This window comes from Meles meles, chromosome 19, assembly GCF_922984935.1.
Source record: "Meles meles chromosome 19, mMelMel3.1 paternal haplotype, whole genome shotgun sequence".
In the NCBI taxonomy this organism is placed as follows: domain Eukaryota; kingdom Metazoa; phylum Chordata; class Mammalia; order Carnivora; family Mustelidae; genus Meles; species Meles meles.
Window position 1 is genome coordinate 17,521,942 of NC_060084.1, and position 19,591 is coordinate 17,541,532.

At 52.4% G+C, this 19,591-nt stretch overlaps 2 protein-coding genes across 5 annotated transcripts in view; both read right to left on the reverse strand.

Annotated features, from left to right (window-relative positions):
• SLC7A6 (solute carrier family 7 member 6) overlaps positions 1-4,609 on the reverse strand; it is a 33,704-nt gene extending 29,095 nt beyond the window's left edge. Inside the window, exons 1-2 of one of the 4 annotated variants that reach the window (XM_045988967.1) lie at positions 4,536-4,600; positions 2,446-2,573 (exon numbers count right to left, since the gene is read on the reverse strand). In XM_045988967.1, the coding sequence (XP_045844923.1) occupies positions 2,446-2,467 (22 nt within the window). In that variant the 5' untranslated portion in view covers positions 2,468-2,573; positions 4,536-4,600. Of the gene's footprint in view, positions 1-823; positions 875-2,445; positions 2,574-4,535 lie in introns of those variants that run through there. The other 3 variants (XM_045988966.1, XM_045988965.1, XM_045988964.1) reach the window with 3 other exon arrangements.
• Positions 4,610-7,175: 2,566 nt separating this feature from the next.
• Positions 7,176-17,319, reverse strand: PLA2G15 (phospholipase A2 group XV). The gene is made up of 6 exons (XM_045989048.1): positions 17,094-17,319; positions 14,521-14,677; positions 11,864-11,982; positions 11,509-11,607; positions 10,894-11,118; positions 7,176-9,116 (listed from the first exon to the last, which is right to left on the reverse strand). The coding sequence occupies exons 1-6, from the start codon at positions 17,206-17,208 to the stop codon at positions 8,605-8,607; spliced, it is 1,227 nt and encodes a 408-aa protein (XP_045845004.1). The 5' UTR covers positions 17,209-17,319; the 3' UTR covers positions 7,176-8,604.
• Positions 17,320-19,591: the final 2,272 nt, after the last annotated feature.

The window sequence follows — 19,591 nt, forward strand, 5'->3', positions numbered from 1 at the left end:
TCACTCTGTCCCCCCACCCCCACCCCTGACGCCAAAGTCCCACCCAAGGTCCTGTCCCAATGGATTACTTATAGTTTCCAGAACCTGGAGTAGTCCAGGGTTTCCAAAGTCCATCAGACAAACACATCTTTGTTCATACTGAGCTCTCTGCTTCTAACACTCTTCTCCCACCTTTTCCCCAACAGCCTAGCTGCCATCTTTCTCCATATATCTCCTTGTCCCCATAAAATTTCTAGTACATACTTCTGCTTAGCAGCCCCCTCATTTTGTCGCATTTACATAGCTTCAGTCTCCCAACTAGTTTGTGAGTTCCTGATCTACTTTAATAGCACCCAGTACAAGGCCTAGCACAGGCTCAGTACTCAGTCCATGATCACTGAATAAAATATACCAAGGACAGAATAGCTAAAAGAAAAAAATACACAACAAACCCTACTAAAAGTCTAACACCTTGAGCCACCTGCTTGCTAGAACAATAAGCAAAAAAAGCCTTAAGTAAAGAGAAGTAATCTTCAGTCTGAGACAGTGGTTCCTATCATTTTGTCAAAGTAGTTGTTCTTTAAATAACAGATGATGGGGAAAAAATGATAAAAAGCAACTATGACCACAATAATGGTTTTAAATTCATTTGCATTCAATTAGTCACCATTCTATCTACAGCAGTCCGTACCTGTGTGGCATGCATTGTTTATCCTATCCCTACAGAGCAGACTTGCAAACCTTCTGCAACAATGGGATGAAAATCAAGGAGCTCCTAACTAAGCCACTATCTCCAACTCAGTAGCCTGGTATTTGGGGGAAAGAGTATGCAACAAAATCTTACCAGATCATCTTCTCTGAACTGGCTATCTTCCTGCCTTCAATTTTTATCCAACTGATAAGAGAAATCGGTATGTGAAGATCACACACAGTATGAGATTTTCAGTCTCTCTTTCTCTAAAATCACTATTGAAGACTATTTCCATTAAATCATTCAGTGTACCTGCTAAGTTTCTGTCTTGAAAAACTAGCATTAAACCCAGCCTGTAAGGAAACAATGCAGCTTTCTAGTAGGTTTTCATCCTGTTTTACAGGCTCCTGCACCAGATAACAAAGGAACTCATAAGACAACTAACATTTCCTCATGAAAATTTAACCATGAAACTACCACATGCAATTTTCAGGGGGGAAAAGAAAGAAGAATCTTTCAAAGTTCAGCTACAAAGACTATTTTAAAAGCTGGATTTTAAAACTCTTTTATAGGGGCACCGGGGTGGCACAGTTGGTTAAATGTCTGACTCCTGGTTTTGGCTCAGGTTATGATCTCAGGGGGGTGGCACCAAGCCTCACATTGGGCTCTGTGCTCAACACAGAGTCTGCTTAAGACTTTCTCTCCCTCTGGGACGCCTGGGTGGTTCAGTGGGTTAAAGCCTCTGCCTTCGGGGGCTCAGGTCATGATCCCAGGGTCCTGGGATCAAGCCTGGCATCAGGCTCTCTGCTCAGCAGGGAGCCTGCTTCCTCTTCTCTCTGCCTACTTGTAATCTCTGTCTGTCAAATAAATAAATAAAATCTTAAAAAAAAAAGGCTTTTTCTTCCTCTGCCCCTCCTTCCATGCCCATGCTCTCTTTCTCTCTCAAAACAAATAAATAAATTTTTATTTATTTAAAGATTTCATTTATTTATTTGTCAGAGAGAGAGTGCCTGAGCATAAGCAGAGGGAGCAGCAGGGGAGCAGCAGGCAGAGGAAGAAGCAGGCTCCCCACCTAGCAGGGAGCCTGACATGGGACTCAACCCAGAACCCTGGGATCATGACCCAAGCCAAAGGCGGAGACCTAACTGAGCCACCCAGGGATCCCAAATAAACAAATCTTTAGGAAAAAAAAAAAAAAAAAACTCTTTTATAATTGATGAAAATATTGTTGAGAAAAATACTAAAATCTCTACTGTGGTGAAAACGTGGACTCTTTATATTCTAAGCTTTTCTGAGATTTATATATTTCCCACAATTAACAGGCGTTAATTTTTTTAATGCTTAACTCTCCTTCTCTCTCTCTCTCTCTACGTATATATATAGTACCCTTATCAAATGAAAAAGTTATGTAACTCTACATTTATCTTTTTACCCAAGATACCAGGAAACTCAGTATCAAATTCAGTACCCAATCACAGTGAATAAATACCCTCACTTTCAACAGTCTGTGGTATCTAGTCTTTTCCACTGACTTCGGTTTTCAATTTCGTTTTAACGACCTCACTGAAGTATCTTTAATTATAAACCACCACAATTACTCTTTAGAAAATGATAAAATTTAATATAAATTTTATATAATATAGTGTTACATAACTGTTAATTATATGTGAGCCACTCTCATTAATAGCATCCTATTCATATGGTGCACAAATAACTGAAACTTCACAAATCCCAAAGATCCAAGATCTAATAGAGAACAGAGCAATAATATTCACCTGTGAGGAAATAAGCAAACATCACACTTTCATAAGCTGCCTCATCATAAATGGTCAGGTACTGAGAAGAAAATGGAAGTCTCCACAGCAAGGCCTAATTCCATTTGTCTGTCTTGGCCATTTAACCTCTGCAACAAAGAGTAAGAGGCAGCTTATCAAAAAAATGAATCTAAAAAAAAAAAAAAAGAATCTAGTAAGCAGCAAGATGATTTTTCCCTTTGTAAAATTAAAGTTTTACATGCCTGGCAGGGGCAGCACTCAGTTACTGAGAAGTTCCATCACACCCACAGTGGACTGTAACTGAAGCAACCAGCCCACACGTGTCAGAGAACTAGCCCCGTCATCTCAAATCATTCATGTCTAGACAGCTGCTGCTCCCCAAGTCCCAGGTCCTGTAAGCCCTGCTTCGGTCACTTTTGTAGAAATGTATTCACGTCCTGGAGACTATAGCAGGAAATACACAGGACAGAGGTCAGGAAATTTCCTGTACCAAGAAGGGCCAAGGAGATCAGTCACATAACGGTATTCACTTTTAGTCTGCAGTAAAAATACACCCTTCGCCAGACAGGGAAGAAGGAAGAAAGGAAAAAAAATCTTGTGTGTGGTTTTCTGCTTATTTGTTAGGGCAGGGAAATCAAATATAAGAACTTGAATGGCAGGCTGAAAACAAAGTTGGGAAGCAAAAGCCATTAGCCCACAAGGGCACCTTCGTAATGTAGGCAGCCTGGGCAGTTTCCACCTAAAGGGCTTCACAGCAAGCGAAGAGAGACCAAAAATGAGCTCAGGAAGCACTCACAGACTTTCAAAAAGTCTGCTCCTCCCAGATCTTCAAATCAGAGAGCAGCTCTCAGAGAAGCACCAGATGGTGGAGCGGAGCATTCTGCTACCACGATGCTAGATTTGCTGGCAGTGCTTTTTTCCCCTATCAAGGGCAGAGACGGAATTCTTTTGAACTGTGTCACCAAGCACACAGCCCAGTGCACACAAGGGGCACTCAAAAACATCTGTTAAATATTGATTCCCATTTATACTGACCATTACACAATGTGGTACCCAGACTGTTTGCTTAGTGCTTAGAGAAGAATTCTCAGAATGTTTTACAAATATCTCCTTCCATTTATCACATGAGATGATCAAACAAGGTGACAGGACATGAAGACACAAGAGAGAGCCATCAAAGCAGGAGCACACAGTCCCCCGGTGCCAACAGGCCAGGGCTGCAAGCCCAGGCCCTAGACCATCCCGCAGCATCCCAGGAAGCCCTGATCCTGCCCGAGGGGAGGCGTGCGAGGGGAGCCTTGCACGCCGTCCTCTCACTTGCAGCTTCTCACCGCCCAGGTTCTCTTTCTCATCACACGCACCCTCCAGGATTTCCCAGTCTCTCACACAGCATCGCACTCGGGGACTCTTATCACCACAGTGTCCCTCACACTCTCAGCCTCTCCCGCACTTCTGGAGTCACCCTCACTCTCAGACTCTCCTACCCTCAGGGTTTCTCTCTCTCTTTCTCTCTCTCTCTCTCTCTCTCACACACACACACACACACACACACACTCTCTCTCTCTCTCTCTTTCCCTCCCTCCCTCCCTCTCCCCCCAACCCCCTTCTGATCTAGGGCGCCTATTCGTCTCTCATCACACCCAGAGCCTCCTTCTCACCAAAGTGTCTCCCACACTGTCATTTGCTCACTCAGGCTGTTTCTTGCACACTCACACAGTCACTCTCAGACTCGGGGGAGGGGGAGGTCTCTCTCTCATACACACACACCCCCACACACACACCCGTAGTTTTTCTCACACGCTCAGTCTTAGACTCAGGGTTCCCCACACTCCTGGAGCCACCCTCACGCTCGCGGTCCCTCTCACACGCACAGCGTCACCCTCCCACACGCTCTCGCCGCGGCGTCTCTCACGTGCCGCCGGCCCGCCCCGCGCCGGGCTTGGCGGGCCCGCACCCCGCACCAAGCACGCGGCGGCGGCGGCCGCGCGGAGGGTTCGGCCTCCAGGACGCGACCCCGGCCCCGGCCCCGGCCCCGGTCCGGGTTCGGCCCCGGCCCCGCTTCCCCCGCTCGCCTGCCCGCGGCCCGTTACCTCGCAGTAGCCAGACGCAGACAGGATGCTCGCTCGCTCGACCGCCGCGGCCGCCGCGGCCGCCCAGGCCCCGCCCCCGCCACGTCACGCGCCGCCGGATCGCGACAGCGCGCCCCGCGTCGGGACAGGACGCCTAGCTCCGCGTGGGGTTGGTTGGCGGCGGCGCTTCTGGGCCTCTGGGGCCGCCGTGGCCCGAGGGATCGGCCGGCCTGGCTCGGGAGTGCGGTTCCAGCGTCTCCGTGCTCTTGGCTGCCGGTGACCAGGGCCCGGCCGCCCTCGCTCTAAATGGCCCGCACAGCCCGTTCCTTTGTGGCTCTTAGCCAAACAGCTTACACAAGGAGCTCTAAACAGCCTCCATGCCCCGTTCACCACCAGCCCCTCCGCTACGCACCTTAGGAAGACACAGACCCGGGACCTGTCCTCCCACATTCACTGCTCAGACCCGGCTCAAGTCCACTGAGGCCTCCACAGACACAGGGACACGGTCGTGATTCCGTAGCGAACACCGCCCCTCTCCCCGCCCCGCCCCGCCTTCCTGGGGCTCAGGTTTGAGGACATTTTTAGGTCCTCAACTTGTGTGACCCTACTGACACCCTCTGGGGGAAGGTGCACCTTCCTGTCTTCCTCTACCCCTGGCCGCTCCTCCTCCTCTCCTTCTAGGGCCTCTTTTCGTCTGGTAACTCTGGGACTCTTCTAGGGTCTTCTGACCTCATGGGCAGCTGAGCCCTCCCCCTTAGCTTCCTGTCCACAACCTCAAGCCATGACGCTCTCCTGGGACATGGAGTCATTTCCCCCAGACACGTGTTTACAATTGCACACCCTCTAATTCCAGACCGACCATACCCAAACCCCTGTTCCCCATCACCCAGTGACACCGCGAGAAATGGGCAGCACCGTGGACCCTTCCTCCTCCTGCCCCGCCCTCCCAAGGACCTGCAACGTGTTCTCATGGTTTTCTTCACTCCAGCTCTAGTAGCCTCCCAATCCCCACCGTTTCTTCTAACCCATCCCCAGAGGGGAATGACTTTGAATCTCCTCTGCCTAAAAACCCTTCCATTCTCCTACCTAAAGACCTGAGACAATGATCTTAGAAGAACCCTCACTGGTATGGCCCCCTTGTGCTCTCTGCTTAGAATACCCTCCCTAAGTGTGAATAAGAGTATGTGTACGTTTGGAGTCTTTAGAATCTGACCCTTTGACCCCTGGATCTTTGTCTGTCTCCCTGGCCAGGCGGAGGAAGGACTCTCTGCTCACTTGTGTCACTCGATGGCAGCTGGTCCACTTATCTCTGCAACAAACGCATACATGACCTGCCAGCATCCAGCTGTCTGGCTTTGCTGTCTCACACCCGGTTACAACCCTCCATGAAAGCCCACTATGCAGCAAGCACTGATCGGATGTTCCCCAATAGCAACCATGTTCCTCAAGACCACGCGCAGGGTACATTTATTCAGCTCCATTCTTCAGATGAGCACACTGAGGCTCAGGGAGGTAAGAAGACTCCCCAGGCTACTTGCCTGGAGCTGGTAGAGGTCATATTTGAACCCCAGTTGGCTGGTGTTAAAGCCTGCTGTGGCTCCATGCCCTCTCTCTGCAGCTGTGAAACCAACGATGGCAGTGGGGCTGAAACAGGTCAGGGGTGAGTAGGTGGCTGTAAGGCCACCACAAGGAGTGGCATGGGAGGGTTGGTGTCAGCACAGAGCTGGGACTCGGGCTGGGCAGGACCTGGAGGTAAGGGTTTGCACCCTTTTGTGTTGTTATCCTTTTACCAAGGCCAGCAATTGCAGCTAGACCCATGTATCGCTGGGCATCCTCACCCTCTCTGGGCCACCCCTCTTCCAGGTTTGGCCAGTAACTAGCGCAGTGAGGGTTCAGAGCGCCCTCTAGTGGTCCAGGGTGTATTAAAGCATAAAGCCCAGGCCATGTGGAGGCGGCAGGAACTGGGGCTCTCACCACCCCGCATTGCCCTAAAACCCCTCTCTGAGCTCCGCACCACAGACAGTCCTGGACCCCATCTCTATACATGTTTCCCTGTATCAGGCTCTCTGTTTCTCTGTCTTTATCCATCTCCACTGACTCCCAGTCTTGGTCTCTGCCCATCTTCGTCTCTGTCCTAGTCTCAGCCTAGTTTCTCCTCCCTCAGTCTCTGTAGGGAGAGAGACAGATGGTGGGCAGACAATCTGAAGAAACAAAGTAGATGGGGTGTGTCTTAAAAAGAACTCTAAGATCAAAAGATGCTGAGACCTGAAAGTTGAGAGAGGACAAAAAGGCTGGGAAAGAGAGTCCAGCCAGGGTGACCTGCAGGATTGCCCCCCCGCTCTACGGCAGCACGTGGGGCCTGCCAGTCAAGCAGGAGCAGAGGGAAGGCAGGAGCCACGGGAATGCAGGAGCCACATTCCAATGGGAATGTTTCAGGTCCTGGTTCTTAAGCCCAGCAGAGGAAGCAGACTCCAGGAGATGGAGCAGGAGGATAAAGCCCGAATAGGTGCACAGAACCCATGCTTTCCTTGGTGCTGAGAGAACCCATCAAGGCTTCAGGAAAGGTCTAGCTCCTGATTACCTGCCTCTTTATCCCCTTCACCACTCCACTACCTCCCTCCTCTCATGCTCAGAACAGAGCTTCAGCCAGGGTACTTTACAGCATCCAGAGTATTTTTATTGCCAGAATCAAGGTACAGCCTGCTTAGAGCTCCATGAGGAGCCCACCACCCAGGAATAAAAGGAGAGAGAGATGCTGGGTATATTCCCAACAGAGAAAATCCAGATCCACAGAAACCCGGTGGGAGAGCAGCACGGTCCAGCCTGACTGTGGCTCTGGGGTCACATCCTAGAAGCCAGATTCCAGTCTTGGCCTATAGCCACTGCCCACTTAGAGATGACTGTCCCCAAGGCAGATTCGGACTCTCCATCCATCCCTGCTACTATAGGAAGATCCGTGAAGCACCTCTGGAACAGACAGAAAACCCCCAGGGGAGCCCCGAGCCACCTGGCTCTCTAAGGGACCCACTCAAGTTTCTGGGCTAGTTCCCTGCAGACTAAACACCACTGAGCTGTCTGGTGGGAGTAGGTGCTAGGCAAGATGGGCAAGAGCCCTACCTCTTCTCAGCCCTGTGCCAGCCCACCTGGGTGCTAGAAAAACCCTAGGGCAGGGTGGTAATGTGGTGGTGGAGTTAACAAGAGGGCAGCTCAGGGTAGCTCTGAATGGCCTCAGCTGCTTCCTTGAGTTTTCTTCACAAGTACCTAAAAGGCCATGGGACTGAGCCCTGCTCTCATCCCTGAACCACAGTCCCAGGGCAAAGGGAACCAGCATCAATACTGTGGGTAACAGCCCAACCAAGGGGATCAAGGCTCCAGGGACAGAGCCCCCAAGAAATGGAGGGCCCCCTGCTGCCCAGTCCTGAGCTAGGCTGCTCTTGGAGGTAAGGGAGGTAGGAGTGAATGTCCCAGGACCTGGGAACCACAGAGAATACAACCCGCCCCTGCCTGCAGGAGGAACCAGGCTGCTCCAAAAAGCCACAGTCAGGCTGTTGAGCAACGAGGCCACAGGGAAGCCAGCAGCTCCGGCCACTCACAGCCAGTAGCAAGCCTACCTGTGGCCAGTTTGTGGGAAGATCACCGTAGGGACCAGAAGCCCATCCCTGGGACCTTTAGGGACAGGGACCACAGCTCAGTAATATCCCTCAGAGCAAGACTGAGGGACCAGGGCCTGGTGGGTGAGTGTGAAAAGGCCACAGGGGTATGAGGAACAAATGGCCCCTGAGTTCGGGATTGGGGCCAGGTGCCAGCCGATCCGCCTGCGGAGCCAGTCCTGAGGTCAGAGCAATCCCATCAGCAGCAGCATTCTTCCCAGCAAGGATCCCTCAAGTGAGGCCAGACTATTTCTTCCTTCTTCCCTCCCAGAGAGGAAGGATAAGAAACAGCACTTCCCAGTGGCAGACATGTCACAACCCAAGACTGAGAACCTTAGGCAGTCAGTCATAGACCACTCCACTCATGGGCCGCGAGAGCCCCAGAGGACAAGAGAAGCAGCTATGGCCACACCATCCCACAGCCCTGCCTGGCACGGGGATCAGGGCCCAAGGAGCACACGTTTCAGGTAGGCCAAGGTGGTGGCATTGGCCAGCATCTCTATGTGCTCGCTGCCCGGCAGCGCCTGCAATGACACTTGCTGCTCCTGGTGTCCGCGCCAGGCCTGGCACTGCAGGGCGCTCTGCAAGTTCACGGTGCCATCGCCGTCACCAAAGCAGATTTTGGGATCCCGGTCTGGGAAGCTCTCGTAATAGAAGGAGTCTGGCGTGGGGACACCGGTGCCGTAGAGGCAGTGCAGCGGCACGCCGGGAGGCACCGTGGCTTCAACCAACCCCTCCGTGTCCTGCCGCATGAGCCACCCATCTTTGAAGCTGATGTCCTGGAAGAAGCGGCGATAGTCCCGCAGCGTGTAGTTGGTTGTGGGGGTGTGTACGAAGATCTTCCCAGATGACCAGGTGTAGTTGTAGGGCAGCAGCCAGCTGGTGGAGACGGCAGACCGCTGCTGCTCCCGGATCTTCAGGGGCCCGATGACTGGGATCCGATTGTTGTCTCCTGCAGGGAAAGGGCTCGCTCAGTCTGTGCTCAGGCGCGCACACTGGCTGGGGAGCACGGTGCAGCCAGGGCCTCTACGGGGGAGCCCCCTGGGAGGGGCCCGGTCAGCAATCCCGCGCCTCCACACTGTCATCCGCATTATAACTCCCATGTTCCCCTTATTTCTGCTCTACCTGGGAAGCACGTGAGCGTGATTTGTTTCTTTCCTTCTGCACTTCGTCACCAGGGATTTAGGCAGTGCATACCCACGAGGTGATTCATTGTGTAAACGGCACCCTCCACTGGGCACTTGTCACCATTTGTGGGCACTGACCTTGCAGAAGGTCAATCAGCACATTGGCAGCCCAGAGACACATTCCTTTCTTTTCTTACACGGAGTTATGAAAATGTTTCCCTTTTCCCAGGCTCAGTCTCAGGCCTGCCGCCAGCCACCCCGGTCGTATGCCACTCATCTGCCTGTCACTGGCCCAGGCACCCAGGCCAGCAGGAGTCGAGGCAGGAGGGGAGGCTGCAGGCAGAACGGGAAGCTTTCTCACACAGGAATGCCAACAACACAGCCGGTGAGGCCTCTGGGGAGTGAGCTGGAACTTGTTAACAGGGGTCATGTGATCTATTCAGGGCCCACAGCCACCCATCCCTGCACCTCTCTGACTGACCAGAGGCCTTCAGCCCTTGTGGGGTCTGGCTGTTAGGACCCCTGAGGAAAAGGGAGCCCCTAGCTAGTCCATGACTACCACGCCCCTGTCAGGACCTGACAGCACAGTTTCCCAGAACCTGAGGCACAGCTCTAAAGGGATTCACAGGGAGGCTGGGAAAGGCTGGAACCCGAGCCCCACCACAGCTCCTGTCTCAGACGCAGGCATGCCTCCATCTGTCCTTTCAGGTCCAGGCTGGACAGAGTAGCTGGCTATAATGAGTCCTCACTATATCTGGATTCATCGTCCAGCCAATCCGGCGTCACTACCGGGGAGAGGCACTGGGTCTCACGTGATGGCAACTATCAGTTGACCAACAAGTAGGTCAGGCAGTGCTGATGATATGAGGAAGAAAGCTCCTCACATGCTGAGCACAGCTGCGGCTTGTGGCTCCTAAAGTAAGGGAACATGGGTTCACCCCCAGTTCTAGCAGAGGGAGGGAGGAAAGCCACACGGCTACAGCTAGCACGCTGACAGCCATAAAAAGGCAGGTGAACTGGGGAGGATTGGGGGAGGAGGTGGCAGCTTTCCCCACTGCCAGGCAAGGAAGCCCAAAGAAATCTGCACCTGCTTCCTCCCTGCGTTACCCACAAGGGCTCCCCACTGCCCCAGATGGAGGTCTAACTCATAAACAGGAAACTGCAGCCCAACTTTCCTTCTGTGGGGCAAAGGTGGAAAGGAAGAAAGGGAGAAGGCTCCCCCAAAGAATTTGGGGTCAGACCGAGTTGGGCCAGCCAGGCCAGAGGACAGTGTATGTGTGAAGACACAGGCACAAGCAAGTGCCTGTGTGACCAACACTTGTGCCACTGCCTGGACACACTGGAAAAAAAAAATGTACACGGATAACCACGGCCATCACCTAGTGGGACGAAATTGTTAGGTTCCCTTTTGGAAAGTGTTAGGTTCTCTTTCGGAAAAAAAAGATGGCTGGAAAAGCATATGACTCTGGAGAATGAAGGATCCTCACCCAAGAGAAGAGACACAAGGTGGCCCGGGAGGACACTGCTGAAGGAAAGAGAGGACACCATCCCTGACATCAGCCCCCATCCCCCCAATACTTGCTAGGTCAGGCAGGGTCTTACCTGAGGCCAGGACACGCCAAGTCTTGGCCACGCCCCCCCAGGGCGCACCCAGTGCCACAAACGCACGGATATACTTGTTCTTCCAGGCCTGTGGCTGTCGCTGCAGAAAGTAGAGTGTGTACATGTTGCCCATGCTGTGGGCAACCAGCACCACAGGGCCCCCATACAGCTGGTGCATCTCCTCGATCATCTCCCGGAGGGCCAGGAAGTAGGGCCCATTTTCATCTGTAGGCCAGAGCCAGGCAGTAGTCAGGAAGGAAGGATCCTGGGGCCTGAACCACTAAATGTTCTTCAGGCCAGATCCAAGACTAGGTGGGTGATGAGAATGCTAAAATCCAAGGGGGAATGGTCTTCTTTCCCAAGATGGGAGGAAACCTAGGAGCTCCTTTTCTCCTCCTCAGCCTCATTCTCTCTCCCCAGGGCTCAGAGGCCCAGAAATTTTGGGGGGAGGGATGGGGAAGGACAGGGCAGACTGACTAGGGGTGACATCTGTGATTGCTAGGCTAGACACAAGAGGGCCCCGGGGGTAGGGGAGAACCCAGGGCCTATGGTGACTGTGACCTCCTCATCCCCACCCCGCAAGATGTCAGGGAGGAAGCAAGAGTAACCACTTACTTGGGGCTCGGCGCCAGTCATAGGGGGCCCCCCGGACATCCTCACCCCGTGTGTAGCCCCAGTCCACAAGGCTCTCTACCATGGTATGGAAATAAGAACCTGTAGACAGTAATGTATGGGAATTAGAGAGAGGACAGGCAGTGCTAACCCCCACGCCATGCCCAACAAGGAGACTGGGACATCTACTGTAGAAAGATCCCCAAGGGAAAACTGTGAGACTCAGTGGCTAGATTGTGATAGTGATTAGAGACAGTTTACAGACTACCCTTTCAAACGAAGAGCACTTCTCCCACTCCAGGAATATAGCAGAACTTCCAGCCCCATTTCCTGGCGGCCATGAGCAAGGGCTACATACCCACACTGCTTTTGCTGGGGTCCAGGAACTCTAGTGAGAAAGTCTCCCCAAAGCCAGGGACGCGCACATCCACACCATCTGGGAACTGGGTGGCCCGGGACGTGCTGTTGTAGACCAGCCTGTCAGGGGAGGACATTGAGCTAGTGATCCAGAGGTGCCACTGAACCTGGTGTATCCTAATACTGCCCTGGATCCTGAGCCATGTCCCTTACTATCCTTGCGTTTGGCAGGAAGTATAGGGGAGACTAAAAAGTAACAAAGCAAGTTTATGAAGCAAAGATCAGAGGAATCACATCCACCTGAGGACCCTAACCAAGACCCATTCCGAAGATTAACCCAAGGACACTCGTCAAAGTGATAGTTCCTTCTCGGTGTCATCCACCTCAGAATGCAGCTCTTGGACTTGGCTAGGAAAGGTAAGTGTGAGGCCTGGCTCTGCCATCCACATCACACTTGACCCAAAAGGCAGGCAGCCTAACATTGCAGGCACCCACAGCCCCATCTCTGTGGATTCAGCTCCTCCCAACCACCACAAAACATCACAGGGCAAAGGAGAGGGTAAGTGTAGCACACAACAGAACCAAACAGAGAAAGCCCCACCTCAGGGCCTACACACCTGTGGCTGCTACGTGGATGGACGAACAAGGCCAGGAAGAATGACAGGACAGGGCAGTGGGAGACAGAAGGAAAGCTTTGTGCTAGACCAGGAACTCTGTTCTGGCCTCCCTGCTATCAAGCAGAAAAATGTGCCCAAGAAAACACAGGCTAGGGGTGTCTGGGTGACTCAGTCTTTAAGCAACTGCCTTTGGCTCGGGTCATGATTCCAGGGTCCTGGGATCAAGTCCCGCATCGGGCATCCTGCTCTGCAAGAGGCCTGCTTCTCCCTCTCCCACTCCCCCTGCTTGTGTTCCCTCTCTCACTGTGTCTCCCTCTGTCAAATAAATAAATAAAATCTTTTTTTAAAAAAAGAGAGAGAAAAGAAAATACAGGCTAGACCTGCAATCCTTGATGGCCCTGAGTTCGAATCCCCTGAGATCAGCCACAGAAAGCTGACAAGGTACCAACTTTGACCCAAATAATGGGTCCTGGGAGCCCATTTTCTCTAGGGCAACTTGTCAATGAACCCAGAGGCCACTCAGCAAAGTGGAGAAAACTTTCTACAAAGCCAAAGCAGCTCTAAACAGGTCAGAAGTCCATGAACGTTGACAAGCCCCTCTCAGTATCAGCCCGAAACGCCCATTGGCAGTACCTGAGACCACGTCTCTGGTATAAAAATAGATTTGCAGATCAACAGCCTAGAAATAACCCGATCATGTACAGAAGAGGAAAAAGTCAACAAAGCCCATGTCATAAACAAACAACCGGGAAAGGCAAAACACCTGGAGAATGAGCCAGTATGTCCCCAGGAAAAAAATTTAGTTTGTGAAACTCCATTCAGCTCAAACATTTACTGAGCACCAATTGTGTTCCGGGTTCTGTGTTTACAAAGATAAACAAGATACAAGCTCTGCCTTCAGGGAGCTGGGTCTTAGCTCAGGGTCATGCAATCTGGGTTTACATCTTGCTTCTGCCACTTATTAGTTGAGTGACCCGAGGCAACTTTGTAACGCTTTTTAAGTTTCCTCTTCTGATTTCCAGATTTCCTCATCTGAAAAAAGTACCTGTCTCAGAGGGTTGCTGTAAGACTAAATGAAAGAAAGTATGTAATATGGACAGTGCCTGTATTCAATAAGCAGTAATTCCCAAAACATTATCATCTTATTAGCGGGGAAACATCCTTGGAAGCAAAGCTATGGCACCTGATAAAGATGAAAGGAAACAGGCATGTGGCCTGGAGGAAGGAAAGGTTAAGAGCTCTGGGGAGTGGCAAGGGAAACTTTTCAGAAGGACCAGGCTCTGGTTTTAAAGAGTGAATGGGAAGGAATTTATAAGGCAAAGGCAGAAGTAGATTCCGGGCTCAAAGAACCGTATGTACAAAGACATAGAGACCTGGTATATCCCAGGAGGAACAAGAAGCTGAGGGGCCAGTGGCCAACTCAGAGGCAAGGGAAGGGGTACACCCATTCTGAGGCTATGAATAGGGGCTGGAGCATAGAATCTTCATGTAAGGGGGCGCCTGGCCGGCTCAGTCGGTGAAGCATGGGACCTGTATCTCGAGACTGTGAGTCAGATGTAGAGATTTTTTGTGTGTGTGTATTTTATTTATTTGATAGAACCAGTGAGCAAGTAAGGAAGAGAAGGAGCAAGGGGAGGGGCAGAGGGAGAGAGAGAAGCAGACTTCCTAAGCAGGGAGCCTGATGTGGGGCTCGATCCCAGGACCCTGAGATCATGACCTGAGCCAAAGGCAGACTCTTAACCAACTGAGCCACCCAGGTGCCCAAATAAAATCTTTTAAAAAACCCCAAAAAACAGGAATTCATGCACAAGGTGTGAATCACAAGGCATAAACTGGAGAGGTAGGGACAGGAGCAGCAGGAAATGGAAGAAAGTTCTGTCTGGGAGGGTGCAGAGTTGGTGCCAATCAGCCTGAGGAAATGAGAAGGGCAAGAGATCAGTGACCTCAGGGTCTGCTGAGTGGGGAAGAGACAAAAATGGGTTCTAGAGATTTCTCTAGGCTGGGTCTGTGAGCAGCACACCATCTGTGCCCCAGCCCCCACCTGATATTGTCAATCCAGCAGTCAATGATGACAGGCAGCAGCAGTTCGAGGTTGAGCCAGAGTGTGAAGTAGCTGTCCGTCCTCTTGGAGCAGAGATAGTGCACAACCGTTGGCTTGTCTAGCTTTGCCTCCAGCTGGTTGCCCAAATCGCCGGGCACTGCAGAGAGAGACAGAGCACGCATGAGGCCCTGGAGCTGGCAGGCTGGGGACCCCTGAGGCTTGAACCCAAAGGCCTTCTACCCACAGCTGTTCCAGGCTACAGAGGAGAGCCTTGTTCACTCAAAGGAGTGGGAAAGAAGACAAAACCCTGGGCCACTTAACCAACCAAAACTGAATCTAGGGAAGGCATTCCAGGACAAGTTTGTGGAGGGGGGCAATGAACACAGGCAGCTTCCAGGCTACTCGGAGCCCAGAAAGGTTTCAGGGAGCAGACCCTCTGGAGAGCCCTAGCCTCTCAGCACACCTGGACCCCGTGGCAGAGATGGCTACCCTGAAACATCACACCATTCCAGCCATGGCTCAGTTGAGGTGGGTGTGCCCCGGCCCAAGGATAACTTCTCTCTGCCCAAGCTGGTCAAGAGACCAGCTCCACAGAGCCTAGTCTACACAAAGCCCTGGGGCCCTCGTGACACTCAAACCCATCCCCACAGCTTCACTGCCCAATATTAAGGCCCTACTCAGAATATTTGTTCCCACTGACCTTTCAGGCCTCACCTGTTTCTACATGCCATGCCCTTGACACCTTCCAAGCACATCCTCATTTAGAACCCATGATCACCAAGTGAACAACCAGCTCTTGGCTCTCCTGAGCATTCTCTGGGCTCTATGAACCTAGCCCTGAAGAGGGCATGCTCTCCCTGTATATCATCTCACAGTGCCCTCAGCGAAACCATGGGAGGCAGGAGAGGCACCTGCCTTCACCTCCCTTAATAATACAGATGCAGAAGTGGGGAGTCTTCAGCATGACAGTGCAGAGATCTTGGCCATTGTCTCCATCAAAAAGGAATTGGTTAAAAGAGGAAGCCACCAGATTCGCTGTGCCTGAATGCCCCTTGTCCTGGACAGGCTGTGTGGCCTCTAAAAATAGCAGTGGTCATTTCTTAAGCCCCTTTTTGCTTAAGACTAGGACAAGAGATATCTATGTACCTTTCACCTCAAATAATACTGGGAGAGAATGTCCTTACTGTGCCCACTTTACAGATGAGGAGACTGAGGCTGAGGGGGTTAGAAATGGCTTGTTACAGTCTCTTCCCACCCAATTCTTTTGTATCACTTCTCTGGTCTCTGCTTCCTCTACCACCACTTTAGGTCTCACCTGGATGGTCACCCCTGGATGCTGATCCTCTGACAGCCAAGGTCAGGTCCCTGCTCTATGCACAGGAACAGCTCTTCTGCTGCCCACTGGGGTTTCCCAGGATTTATGCCAACACCTTCACTCTCTGAGAAGCTAGGCAGATTAGGATTCTGTGACTCTGGGGGCATCTGGGTGGCACAGTTATTAAGCTCTGCTTTCGGCTCAGGTCATGATCCCAGGATCCTGGGATCCAGCCCCACATCCGGCTATCTGCGCGGCGGGGAGCCTACTTTCTCCTCTCTCTGCCTGCCTCTCTGCCTACTTGTGATCTCTGTCTGTCAAATAAATAAATAAAATCTTTTAAAAAAAAGGAAGAAAAAGAAAGAGCATGGGGGTCATGCTGCAGCAGATTAGGTATTTAACATATACCTTAGAATGTCTCTGCCTTTAGGAGTCCTGGCTGGCCACCAACTCAATACTTGAATGAAGCATCCAGGGCCCCCAAGACAGAAGTCTTATCCATGTCCACCACCACAAGGAAACACTGTGGCTCCTGCATAGTTGCAGGGCCCAGGACCAAGGAGGGAATAGGCAGGGGAGATTATCTAATCCCAATATAGCCCACTCTAAACTGGTCTGGCAGGATTAAGAGTAAAGCATGTTTCCTCACATCTGTTCACAGCCATTGTTGCAACCCTTATTTCTGTCTTTAGCCATCCTCAGATTCCCTTAGGCCTCCCTCAGGCCCAATGCCACCCATTTCATCAGTTTGGGGGTGGGGGGGGAGTCTTGGTGGCAGGCTAGGAGCTTCCTTTTAATAACGCCTCCTGAAACATATGGGGTTGGGGGTCCAGAGAGGCAGCTTCCTAGCCATGCCCAGACAAACAATGAGGGCCCTGGGACCAAGAGAACACCCAAGCTCCCACCAAGGCTCAGGAGTGGGGCCAAAGGACCTCGGTCTCTCCAGCTAAAAAAATGGGCATAAAGCAAGGCAATCCTTGGGACTGACGTAGACAGGGGTACTGAAGGATAACTGTACCGTAGCCCTCTCACTTATCCCATATTCTACAGGAGAAAGTGAGCAGAGGTTGACCACACCCGCGCCCAGCATGGCGGGAGGTGGACGAACAGACCCAGGTGACAAGACACACAGTCGTGTGCTTCCCGATCTCGTGCTAGGAGCAGATGCAGACCGAGAAGATAGCTCCTCTCCCCGCTCCCGCAACACGTCCTGCAAGACACACGAACATACGGACCCACGACTGGACCCAAGCCTCACCCAGCACCACCGGAGGGGGACGTCCGACCGGGAGCGCCGGGTCTGCCAGGAGCAGGAAGAACAGAAAGCCACCCGGGAGCAGCGTCGCATGGTAGAGACAGACGCGAAGACCCATTGCGTGAGACCACCGCTAACAGGTCCAAGGTGCGGATTCAGCGCTCCGTGCTCGCGCCTAGGCCCGGACGGCGGCGACGCGCTTAACCCCGCCGCCCGCACTCGGCCGCAGGGGCCCGGCCAATCAGAATCCGCCTCCCCCAAAAGGCCTGCCAATAGGGACTCGCCGCCAGGCACGTCCCTCCCAGTCGGAGCTCGCTGCCCCGCCCCTGCGGATCCCAAGCCAGATCCTTAGACTGAGCCGCATACCGAGCGCATCGATCGATTGTGGTTCATCCTGGCTTCTCCGTTCAGTCCGGGACCAGCCGGACCCAGCTCGCCGCTGCTGGATACCCAACCCATCCTTAGGTACCCAAAGTCCACGCTGCGCGCCCTCATTCCCGATTCCTGGCTCGTCCCTGACCTGCGATCTGGAACGGGTTGGCCACAGCGTGAGCTCAGGGTCCAGTGCTCGCTGCTGCTGAGACACTCTGGTCAGAACAAGGGGAAGAATGGGAGAAGTGAGTCCCGGAAAGTTATTGGGCCTTAGGGGATCGGGAGTTGATCAGGACGTTTGTGCAATCCCCACACCAATTCTTCACACCCTGCCATGATGGCACGTGGGTTCAAGCAAGGGGTCCAGGGGTCCCCCTGCGTCTGTCCAGGGATTAAGAATGTGGGTGGGAGGGGCAGGTAGAGGCGAAGTCAATGTGTGAGGGCTGCCTGGCCTAAAAAGTTTTAGTTGCGGGCATTATGGAGTCACCCTTCGAGAACTGAGCAGTTCTGGTGCCCCGGAGAAAGTAGGTTTGAGCCTCAGCCCTGTGGCCATGGCCCATTTGGCAGATTTCCTAGCAGAGCAGGACAAGTGTGCTTGTTCTGACCTTGGAGTCCACCTACCATTCTCACTCCACGCAAACTGGGGATCCAGAGAGGACACAGATTTCCTGCTCAAGGAGTCAGAGGCAAACAGAATGGGCAGATTTGACAGCTGGCAATATGACCAGAACCATGGGTCACTCCAGGATGAGGAGATCAGTGTATTTGGAGACTGAAGTCTTGATCCTCCACATACTTCCTCCTGAGGGCCAGACAACACCCTGATCATCCTGTAGCTGGTCTTAAGACTTCTGGCACGCCCCTTCCTTCCTTCCTTCCTTCCTCTTGGCCCATGGCTGATCCTTTCTAGCCTTTCAGAGTAAGCCTGGATGAATCAACTCACCATCTTGACCCACGCCTCTGTGTTCGTACAGGGAAACACATTGGTGGTTGAGGTACACTACTCTCTGAAGGTCCAACTATTTCTCTGAGGCCCCAGCAAGGACCTCAAACTCCTGCCTTCCTCACCTCCATCCTAGGCCCCAGAAGAGGGGTTGCTGAAGACCAATCTAGTACAGGTCCACAGTGGGAGATCGCAGAGATCCTTTCACCAGTACTAGGGACAGGCAGGAGTCCACAGCCAAGGGTTAAGTGGAGAGGGGTGGGTAGGCATCAGGATGGCGTGGGCTGCCCTGGACTCTGGCCAGTCTGAATGTCTTGTCAACCTAGCAGCCTCAGGTGACCATGGGTCCTTCACAGGGTGTCCCAGTCCCGCAGGCCCAGAAGGTGATAGGAACCATGGGCATTGCAGGGAGAGGATGTCAAGGCCTAGTCAGCAATGATCTGTGCCAACACAGTGGAGAGGAGAGGGAAATCAGAAGATAAGGATCTCCCCCTTCTCATAATGACTTTGCCATCCACATGATCCCTCCCTGGCTGCAGACCTGGGCACATCCTGGATTCTAGATACTATTCTAATTCTCAAACCCACAACCAGGTAGTCACCAAGTCTTCCCAGTCTACCTTTCCAAAGCCAAACTACTTTCATCCCCACAGTAGCCTCCCTGCTCATGTCCCAGTTTATGCCCTTATTCCTATGGATTGTTCTCCATGGGTCAGCTCAACACCATTAAACATTAAATGTCCGCCTAACCCCACTCACAATGCTCCTACTGCAAGCATCATACCCCTCTCACTCACAGTGAACGAGGACCCTGCAGGGGACTCTGGCCTTTTCCCACAACTTTCACTTCCTCTCTTCCTAAGGTGCTCATCTCCACCTTCAACAGCTTCCTTGCTCCCTAGAACAGGACAACCTCATTCTCACTCTGGACCTGTGCACTTGTTGCATCGGATCACTCTGCAGCCCCCATTTTTGGGGATTCAGCTGCGTTCTGCCTTTAGGCCTCAGCCCAGACACCATTGACTCTGAAGCAGCCCCTACCTGACTCCCAGCGGAATATAATCCATGCAAGAGGAAGCCCTTCACCTGCCTGCTACTGGTGCACCTGCCTTTTGGGTTACTAAGTACCATTGGCACAGTCCCAGGCACACAGCAGGTGCTAAACATATACTGAATGACTGAGTGA